Source organism: Lotus japonicus, chromosome 3, assembly GCF_012489685.1.
Source record: "Lotus japonicus ecotype B-129 chromosome 3, LjGifu_v1.2".
Taxonomy (NCBI): Eukaryota; Viridiplantae; Streptophyta; class Magnoliopsida; order Fabales; family Fabaceae; genus Lotus; species Lotus japonicus.
Window position 1 is genome coordinate 85398997 of NC_080043.1, and position 11102 is coordinate 85410098.

Consider the following 11102-nt stretch of genomic DNA (forward strand, 5'->3'; position numbering starts at 1 on the left):
ATATAGAGGGGGAAAATGAGGTTTGTAGGTGTAAATACTGCTTAATGTTGCTCGCACAACTGCCTTCTTCACCTTCAACTCGTTCAGCATGCTCAATTCCTCATTGGATTCGGTGGAGGAGAAAAGAATTCAACTCACCACACATGTCAATTTTTAGTTACAAAAATTATATTATATAACTGGAGTGCAGTTACTGGAAAATAGTAGTTGGGTTTGTGCATAATTGTTGGAGGCAAGGTGTTTGGTGGCTTTAAGACCATGGCCACAATGGCATGGCACAGTATAAAAAGGCTAGTTTGCCTTTTCTGTTTGTACTGTAGTGTAGTAGTCTATTCACAATAATATTGCAGGAGAAAGTGACAACCGAATCAATACATATCCTCTACTTTTTTGCAACAAAAGTGCATGCAACCTTACTACTGAAGGGGCCCCAATTTCACCGGCAAACCAGTGCATAGTTGAGAACTCAAGTGTTACACTAACAATTACTCCGTTTACTGCATTACTGCATTAGTCCCTTTTTTTGAAGGTATCTCTGGAATAAATCTCCAACACTTTGTAGTTGAGGCCAAACAAGCTGCAGAGTGAAACAAGTGTTGTATTTGTATCAATCAAGCTGCAAATCAGATATTGAATGTGTTTGTAACCACTTAATTTCCTCTCCTATTTAAGCTCCCTTCACAGTTTCTGGCTTAATGTGCATGCCTAGGCTTATAAGTTCACCATTCATCCAAATGCAATAACACATAATTAACATGATTTGTATATTGGGTTGGGGTAACTATCATGGTGTGCATTTATAAGGAATAGTGGGTGAGAAAGGGGTTATATTAAAATTAAAATCCAACAAAAAGATTATGGCTCACAAATTAAAGCAGCAACTATATGAATTTGCAATAAATTCAGAACTTAAAAAGCATTACTTTAGACAATACACTCCACAGTCCACACCACTAGAGCAAATATCAATAGTTTTTTGTTCCTCCCCTTTTTCTTGGGAAGATTTTCATATACTGATTAAATGCAATGTATATTCTTTTGATAAACTAGCCTGCCATATATTTTGATCAAGTACCAACCAGGCATTTGTTTGGAACAAGATCACCAATGAAGAATAAACAAATTCCAGAATATAAGTTTTGTGCTTCAAACAAATTGACAAGTCTTCTCATCCACCTCCTATTCATGTGGGGTAGAATCAATTCTCCTCATATCTTGTTAAGATTCTTCGACATAATACCATACCATATATAATCGCCATGATCAGCGATGTGCGGCTGCAGTAACAGAGAATACTAGTTATACAATCCAAACAACATTGGAATATTTATAATTACTCTGAAGTTGATTTAAGACGTATTTTGCGGTCAAAGTATTCAAGATAGGTAAGATTCATGGAGTAATAGACTTTCATATTCATGGTTCATACCCCTTGGGAAACACAAGGACAAAAATTAATGAATGTACGTAATGCATATTGAAAGCTGTAACATATACCCAAACATGTAGATAGATCTACATGAATAGTATAATCAATAATCAATAGCAACCACAATTCTCAATAGTCCAACTCATGTTTATTTTAGCATTAGAGTAAACGCGTGATTTCACATACTTGGCACTAACTAATAGTTCAACATGCACTTTTTTTTATTTTTTTATTTCAACAAGTATGTTGAATTCAATAAGAATTTAAATGCACACCTAATGAAAATACATTAGTATTAGAGTTGGATTTGTGAACCAAGTGGTATATATACCCACACCAATCAAATCGAATTCAATTTGGTTCTGTATTAAATCAGAAATTAGAAAATCAGAGCACTCCTCCCCAAGAATACTAGAATAATGCAAGTTCCATTTAAATTAAAGAAAAATAGAACAACAGCAATCGAAAACCTCGGCACCTCTCTCTGAGAGGGACCTCCTATAAACAAAAAGCCCTCACCCCAAAGCAACCCATCACTCTCTACTGTCATATCATGCAAATAGACCCTTACCCACTCAACATCACACTATTTCACTATTCGCGTGTTTGGATTTCTATTGAACTCATTCTACATCTTCGATTCACATTAAATTATTAGAATCAAATCATAAATATTTGGAGATATTTGAAATTACATTTGCGTTTATACCAAACGGGAACCAAACATGGCCTTATTTAGCCAGCTAAATTCAACCAACCTCATCAACACACATCAAATCCCACTCTCTCCTTTTATTACTACTTCAACGCTCTCTCACTATGCCATTGCCAGATCTCTCGTACTCCATTGGGAGAAGAGAAGCGTGCACTTTTGTTTTTCTCTTCTCTTCTGTTCTTCCCCTTTGATTCTTCTCCTCTAGGTGTTTTTCTACCTTTCTGTACTTGTTTTCCTTTCGTGATCTTTCGCCGCATACACAACCCTTTTTCTGATTTTCCTTCAACACATGCCCACCAAACCCTGTTGCCAAAAACAGAGTCTTTTTGGAGAGAAAATGGCGAATGCGGTGGAAAATGAAAATGGGTTGACGACTATGACGATGATGTTCAGTGATGATGAGTTGAAGGAGGTGAGTGGGGTGAAGCAAGTTGGTGGAGATTATGTGGAGGTAACGTGTGGATGTACCAGCCATAGGTATGGTGATGCTGTTGGAAGGCTTAGGGTTTTTGTTAATGGATACCTTGAAATCTCTTGTGAATGCACCCCTGGTTGCCAAGAAGGTTTCTCTCTCTCTCTCTCTCTCTCAATCTCTTATCTCCTGAAAATGGGGTCTCTATTTATGTACATGTTGATCAGGTTGAGTCCTTTGACTTTGATCAGTTCATTGTAGGGTTGTTTTTATCTGCTCTGAGTTGATACCTTGAGTGCTTCTGTAGTGGTTGTTATTGTGCAAGAAAAAATGTTTTTTCGCATTAAAAATCTGTGCATGTTTGTATACAACTGAAATCGTGGTGGAAAGTTGCTGAAGCTAAGGAATGCTGTTCTCCACAGTGATTTTGGCTTTATTGTGACTTTTCACAGTGTGTCCAAACATGTAATTTGTCCTACTAAGATGTTAGGGAATTTCTCACTTTTTGTTGTTATATATTATATATTCTTTTCTTTTTACCCTTGATGACAATTTCTTCCCAGCAAATAGTATTTCTGTTGTGCAAGTCATCTCTTCTCTTTTCTCTCTAAGTTCATAGTTAAAGTATGTTTTGATTTTTCCTAGTGAAAGTTGTTTTGATGTTTGAAGTGTTTTTTATGTCTCATTGGAGGCCATAAATATATACTCCCCCACTCATGAACAGTTTTTTTGGGGGGTGAATCCATTGCCCTTTTACCGTCAGGCAGGGCTTAAACTTTCTATCTTTTACTTAAATGTACTGCACAATGGATATTCATAGTTTTCATCATAAACTTTTTTGGGTCTACATTATCTGAGTTGTTTTTACCTCAGCAATGTAGTCAAGATTTTATATTCAGGCAATGAAAGCTTAGTATCTTGGCTAATGCGTGATTATATAAACAGGAAGCAGTTACATTGTTTTGGGAATCTTGGTTTCCACTCTGTTGCTTGATATATCATTGTTCCTCATGAGAACTTGAATAATTGATTCAACAGTTTTACATGAAATACTGACATAGAAAATGAATTTTTGTGGTGTTATTTTAGCATGTCATTGTGATTGAATGTGATTATTACCTGACTGATCAGCCTTCAGGGAAGAGACTGCATGATGGTTTGTGCATACTTATTCTGAATTTTATTATCAGTGAAAGAAATATTTATTGATCCCTATGGTGGAATTGAGGCTAGGAGTACAAGTTATTTGTCTTATATCTCTAATTGTTTAACGTGGCAGACAAAGGTGGTGGCTAAATGATCCCCTTTTTCTCTTCATCTGTCTATTGTACTAGTATTATTCTCTGTACTTTTGCTTTGCTTTTATGCAAGCATGACGAAAATTTTGTTTTTAAGTTATTTTTTAACATTTGTTTAGTTCTGAATCAAAATGCTGCACCCTTGTAACAGTGTTCTTTTCTTAGTTCCAGAATTTCTTTCTTAATTACCTTATTTGCATAATGGTGTTTTACTGTTAGGCAAGTTGACCCCTGCTGCTTTTGAGAAACACTCTGGAAGAGAGACAGCCAGGAAATGGAAGAACAATGTCTGGGTAATAGTCAATGGTGAGAAGGTTCCATTGTATAAAACAGTGCTGCTCAAATACTACAATCAAGCATTAAGAACAGCACATGGGTCTGGACGTGCTTGCCACCGTGATGAGTTCATTCGCTGTACTAGATGTAACAAAGAGCGCCGGTTTCGCCTCAGAACTAAAGAGGAATGCCGCCTTCACCATGATGCTTTGGCTGATCCAAATTGGAAATGTTCTGATCTTCCGTATGACAAGTATGTTCACTCTCTTGTATTGCAATTCACATTGAGCTAACACCTAACAGTTTAATCTGTAAGACATGCTTATGCTTTCAATGCTGGGATAATGGGATTAGCCATGTCCATGTTTAGGACTAGTGCTTATCTATTCATGTTGCATTCAACTGATTTCCAAACACACACCAAATTATCTATATTTTTTATCCCTAATACTTACGTTGACTTTGTAATGCATTTCATGAAGAAAAAAATTAGTAGTAACTAGTAACTGTTAACTGAGTTTCAGAATTACATGTGATGTTGAAGAAGAGAGAGCAAGTCGCAGAGTTTACAGGGGATGCACTGGTTCTCCTGCATGCAAAGGATGCACTTCTTGTGTGTGCTTTGGCTGTGACATTTGCAGATTTTCAGACTGCACTTGCCAGACTTGCACTGACTATACAAGGAATAATGCCAATGCTTGAGCTCAGATCTTGTTTCCTCTTTTCTGATTTTTGGTACCCTTTATCTTCGTCTGGACTGAATTACTTACCAGTCCTAGTTTAGCATTCAATGTTCTCACTGGCTGGATTATTACTTATTAGTTCCAAATTAATGATATGTGTTTCTTTTCTGCTTTGTTAACGTAACTTTTTTAGAATTTAATATTGCATTCTCTAACTAATTAAGATGATTCATCAATAGATATAGTAGTTTAATGACTTTTATCTATGCATAAATTCTTTGAAGGTAGTAAAGGATCAAATCTTTTATTTGTATATCTTATGAGGAAAAATTTGTTACAAAAGAAAATGCTAATCCTTCCTTAGTTAGCATGTTGGACCACCTTCTATTTTTTGGGAATTAATGATGACACTTGAAAGTTATTCACATAAGCTTCTCTCTACACTTTGAAATTAATTGTAGAATAATTTTCAAACATGCATGAACATGGTAAATAAAGGAAACTGAAATTTTCAGGGTTCTAATAAAAGAGTTTATTTAAATTACTTTATAGTTAAATGTTTGTGTAAATATTTGAAAGAGTTTATGTGAATACCGTATAGCTTATACTTGAAAAGTTGTTCATAGTAGCTTATAATTTTCATATTGGTGTAAATACAAACTTCATTTCACGTACCATAATCATGTGTTTGATGGTTGTCAAGGATTTCTAGACACTCAATCAGATTGATTGGCGTGTTTATCATATAAATTTCCAACATTAGTTACTTTTAAAACACGCTGGTTAGTTGCTAGGTTTTATAAGTTAAGAGATTTATTAAAGTAAGCCAAAAGTGAGTTCATAAGTTAAGAGCCTAACGTGGGCTAGGTATATAATTTATTTTGGTTGAACTCAACATGTATTTTTTTTTTTGTTACATCGGAAAATGACAAAGAAAAAACAACAAAACTACGGCACCGCTAGAGAATCTTTGAGAAGAATGAGTAGGAGCTCACTCTCCGGATGATGAACATCTTGGATCCCCGGGGAAGCAAGGTTATATCCCTGTTTAGAGAGCCAGCAGCTGCGTTGCCATCTCTATGCAACCAGCTAACCATCACGTGCCAGGTTCTTGCCATGAGCTGGATAATTTCACGAATGATAGGAGCATGGGGATGATGGCTCACTCGGTCCAAGTTACCACTTTCCAACTCAACATGTATCTATGTTGTACTTGACGTGATGAAAATTTTCTTCCCAACTAAGCTAAATTTAACGTAACAAATTCTTACTTTTCTATTAGTATTAAAAGATGCGCGAAATTACATTTGCACTTACACTTAAGTCAAACTAAATATACACATAAGAGTTTATCCCTTAAGCTAATATATATAAATTCTTTCAAATATTTGCATAAACGCTTAACTATAAGATAAAATCAAATAAAATTTTCTAATCAAACCTGAATACTTTGTTGATTACTCCATTCGTTTCACCAAAATTGTTTAAGATTTTAGTAAGATAACAATTATTGATAATATAATATTACTAAAATACCCTCATTTAGTTTTACTAGGACCATGTACAACTACTAAATGGCTAAGATTTAATTCCAGACAGACACTCCAAAATAAAAAACAATATTTTCCTTCTCTTATCTAATTATCAAGTCATAAAATGCTAAAAAATAAAATATTCTCTGGGGTAAGATAAACATTTTTAAAGTTATTGAGTTTTGCACAATTAATTAGAGGTAACCGTTTTTACGGAAGTCGTGAGTTGCTAATACATTCCTTACACGTAAATAACTCCCAAACCGAGAACTATGTCGCATACGCATACCAGCTTTCTTTAATTTTTTAGGGTTCCAATTTCCCTAAATAAATTGGTGGCGACTCTTCTGATTTCAAACTTTTATGGGTCGTCCCGGTTGCGACAGATAGGGCACAAGTGAAAGTTTGTAAAAAAGATGTCTTGATTTTATAAAACAACAAACATTTTAAAAAATATGAAGAGAGAGACTAAAGCAACATTTTTTGTGGAACAAAGAAAATAATTGATAAGTCAATCTAACACTTAAACTTACCATTTGTGAGTTTGGGGACACTTCTTGCTCATTTCGCAATACTTGACGTTGAAAGACTTCCAACAATCAGCATAATAGAGCAGATGAAGGGAAGTCTCATTTGATACCACACGATTGGCGGCATAAGACTTAAATTTTGTTCACACTCTTAAATAAAGTGTAAATATAGTCTAGAGTAGAAATAGATATAAAAAAAAGAGAGAAAGTAAAAAATTTGGTGAGTAATATGATTGAAAAAAAAAAGATAGATAGTGAAAGTGAAAATAATGTGAGAATGTGAATAAATCATAACCTAAAGTATAAAACGCAGTGTGTTTTTGTTTCGCGGGTGTGTAAAATGCACAGTAACTACGTCAAACAGTTTTTTTGGAGGTTATTTTAAGCCTCCATGGACCATAACAATAAGCGTTGGTTTCAAAAACAATAAGTGATGCTGAGGAACTTCTCACTTGTGTCGCTATCAAGCTACTTGGAGCATATTTGGACCAAATTTCTCCTTTGTTTCAAAACCAACATTCAGAAACTACTCACAAAAGTCGTCTCTTAAAAAGCGATTTTGATATTAAAATCCATTGTAGAATAATTTCCAAACACCACTTGATGAGTTTGTTTCCCCAATAATTAAGCTAACAAGAAACCCACTTAGGAGAAGTAGGCCTAAATCAAACTTGGCATAGTTTGTGCCAATCATGTACAACTCAAAGGAGCAAAAAAGTTGGTAGCAGACTATACAAGTCAAGTTCTAACTAAGACGACGGTATGTTTAAGAATTCCTCTTAATCCCAGAAATTACAAAAAAGGGAAGCACACAGTGCTTCTCATCCAAAATATCCCGACCAAAGAAATTATATCAATATGCACTAAGAGTGCATGTTAACCTTCACTTACCTGGTCGCCAACCTCTCTTACCCGGTCGGTTATATTTTTTTCGCCGATAATTAGCAGATGGACCAGGATTAAATTGATGGGGAGCATGCTGATTGCCTGAAATAAAACTAGAATGCATATTAATAGGTGATTGATCCTGCGGGAAAGGTGTGCTCAACCCAGGTGTGATTTGGTTTTGATTCACAGGCCTCTGAGCATACATGGGTTGTGCAAACATGTTGGGCTGTGCTCCAGGAAATGTAGTTGCTGGAGGAAACCCATTGACGGGATTTGACTGCTGTTGAAATAGAGTTCCTTGTACGGGAAATTGATGAGAAATTTGAGTATTGTTTGGGTACCCATGAACTGGATTTAACTGCTGCTGAAATGGAAAACCTGGTACGGGAAGCTGTTGAGAAATTTGAGTACTATCTGGGTACCCGTGGACAGGATTAAACTGCTGTTGAAATGGAACTCCTGGTGGTGCTGGGAACTGATGAGAAATTTGAGAATTATCTCGGTACCCTTGGACAGGATTTAACTGCTGTTGAAATGGAACTCCTTGTACAGGAACCTGATGGGAAATCTGAGTATTACCTTGGTAACCATGGATGGGATTTAATTGCTGTTGAAATGGAACTCCTGCTACGGGAACCTGATGAGAAATCTGAGTATTATCTGGGTACCCATGGACGGGATTTAACTGCTGTTGAAATGGAATACCTGGTACTGGAACCTGATGAGAAATCTGAGTATTATTTGGGTACCCATGGACGGAATTTAGCTGCTGTTGAAATGGAATTCCTGGTGCGGGGAACTGATGAAAATTTTGAGTATTTCCTTGGTACCATGATACATCATTTGTAGGAAATCCATTAGGAGGCACTGCAAACTGTTGTGGAAGTGCTGTCCCACTTGTCCCCACTCCACTTGTAGTTAAGTTAGGACCTACATTTGGAGGATAAGGAGGATTTACATTAGATGCGCTAAAATGGCCTTGCCCTCCGGGTCCTGGAATAGATGAATAATGACCATGGTCAGGTAATGATGTGGCAGGTGCAACAGGTAATGTAGGGACGAAAGCATTTCTTGATGGAACTTCATTTCTGTTGTTTTTCCTCTTCCCAGGATTTTGATCTTGTATGCCTCTCTTTGCCATTGTCTGCATTCTCTTGTACTCGGCCTCTTTCCCATCATCTGAAAATTCTGAGTCATCAGAAGCCTCTTCATCGTATCCTTTCTTGTAAAGTTCCTCATCACGAAGCACATGATTGGCAAATTCTGGAACAAAAGAGATTAAAGTTCCCCCACGGATACCTTCAGGGACTTCATTCTCAGAATTGTATCTCACAATATAATAAGGATGTTCTACTGGTCCAAAGATCTCCTCTATGAATCCCAGTGGTCTTCGGCTTTCAGTCATCCAGAGAATGGAGCCCTCATTAAGAGGGTCATGCTTCTCCACCCCTTCCACAATGACTTGAGCACCAAGAATCTGTAAAAAGAGTTAGTTGATTCAGTTAATTACAACAGAAATTGGCATCCCTTCTAGTCTATTTCCTTGTTATATTATAAAGTTAAGGTAACAAACCAACAGACAAGGGGTCAACATGCAAGCTAAAGAAACTAAAACTTGCAACCAACATAGCTTGAACTAGAATGCCTATTTTACTTCTCTTATCAGCAATGAAGTTTCTGTCAGCTTACCGACATGACAACTCCCACTGGCAGCATTTGATGGTGTGGTCCTAAGGTCACATTCACAGGAGGAACCCAAGGTAAAACCTGCAAAGTTTACAACCAAAAGAAAAGCCCATAAGCAAAATAAAATTAAACAACACCCGTTTACAAAATATTAACAAATAAATAAACAGAGGCACACAGCAAGGCCTTCAAGTTAGTCATGCTAGTTTGAAAATTGAAATAATACATTGAATAAAACACACCATTCAGTGACAATGTTTTATGAATTCTTTATGTTCTAACTTTCTTCAATATTCTTAATAAAGCTTAAAAGCCAAAGACCATGTCCATAAAGACTCAACTAAACAGATGAAAGGTCAGGTTTTAACCAGGGAGTATAATCGGGCTCACAATTATCCGTCACAACAGATGAAACTTAAATAAACATCTTGAGGAGTAAAACCGCAGGATTCAAACCCACCAAGTGCATTACCGGGTTTATCTCCAAAAGAGCCCATACCAGTGGCATCTATCAAGTTATGAGTCAAAATTGAGACTAATATAATCAGATCATTCATAATAGTGCTTCTATCACCTACATTACCTTAGAGCCAATTTGAATAGACTTTTCAATAAGCACTTGAAGAAAAAGAAAAGTTGAAATGATACTATAATGACTATGATCTGATGATATCTTGTACATTCTTTAAAAAAAAATTAATAGCTTCTCACATTTGAAATCAACTTCTGCACCTCAATTTTTCGGAAACCACATTGTCTACCTTCTCCATGAACCAAACACTTATACCAATTGAAAAGCTCACATGATCTAGAAACTAATCCAAACTAGGCCTAAACAATTCAGTACAAAATATTTTCAAAATAAATGATATAATTTCCAATGCAGCATTATCAAATGAAAAACAAACTCAGCAACACCTCAAGCTCGTCGTCGTTTTTTGACATAACGGGTCTTCCAGCATCATCGAGGACGCCCCTACTAGCCGTCTCCTCAGAACCTTCTTCGCTATCATCATCATCCTCCTCCTCCTCCTCCTCCTCATCATTATCATCATAGGCATCAGAATCTACAATCTCACCTTCTTCAACTTCACCTTTCTCATCACTATCACTCCCTGAGCTGGTTACAGAGGAAGTTAAAGACGACGTTGTAGCAGCATTCTCAGATACCAAACTCTTACTCTCAACATCAGCTACTTCCTCACCCTCAGTCTCATTCTCAGTCTCAACCCTAACCTCACCACTTCCATTCCCCTCACACTCAGTACTTCCAACCAAGCTGATTTTCTCAATGGCTTCCTCAATGCCACCACAACCACCACCACCGCCGGCACAACCCATTTCCGTCGACCCGGACCCGGTGCCATTCGAATCGGGCACAGGGTCGGGGGCGTAATCGAAATTGATGAAGGAATCGGCGAGGGCAATGTCGTTGAGAAGAAGAGGGTCTTCTTCGAGGTCACCCATGTCGAGGGTGTGGGTGGGAAATTAGGGTTTGGAAGAAGAAGAAGAAGAAAGAAAGGTGAAATTAATAGTATGAAGGAGACCATGATTTCCATATCAGTGACCAACCACGATTTCGGTTTTTTTGGAAACTGTTTTCGATCCTTAAACCCTAGCTGCGCGCAGAGGAGGGTTTTACGTTTTATTCAG

The 11102-nt window shown here is 36.8% G+C and overlaps 2 protein-coding genes across 2 annotated transcripts; one reads left to right on the top strand and one right to left on the bottom strand.

The window, feature by feature from the left end:
- The first annotated feature begins 2182 nt into the window (after window positions 1–2182).
- On the top strand, window positions 2183–4992 carry LOC130746757 (protein ULTRAPETALA 1-like). Its single transcript, XM_057599475.1, has 3 exons — window positions 2183–2707; window positions 4074–4383; window positions 4655–4992. The coding sequence occupies exons 1-3, from the start codon at window positions 2434–2436 to the stop codon at window positions 4830–4832; spliced, it is 762 nt and encodes a 253-aa protein (XP_057455458.1). The 5' UTR covers window positions 2183–2433; the 3' UTR covers window positions 4833–4992.
- A 2474-nt stretch (window positions 4993–7466) lies between these two features.
- LOC130746758 (H/ACA ribonucleoprotein complex non-core subunit NAF1-like) lies at window positions 7467–11102 on the bottom strand. The gene is made up of 3 exons (XM_057599476.1): window positions 10368–11102; window positions 9453–9530; window positions 7467–9240 (listed from the first exon to the last, which is right to left on the bottom strand). The coding sequence occupies exons 1-3, from the start codon at window positions 10914–10916 to the stop codon at window positions 7759–7761; spliced, it is 2109 nt and encodes a 702-aa protein (XP_057455459.1). The 5' UTR covers window positions 10917–11102; the 3' UTR covers window positions 7467–7758.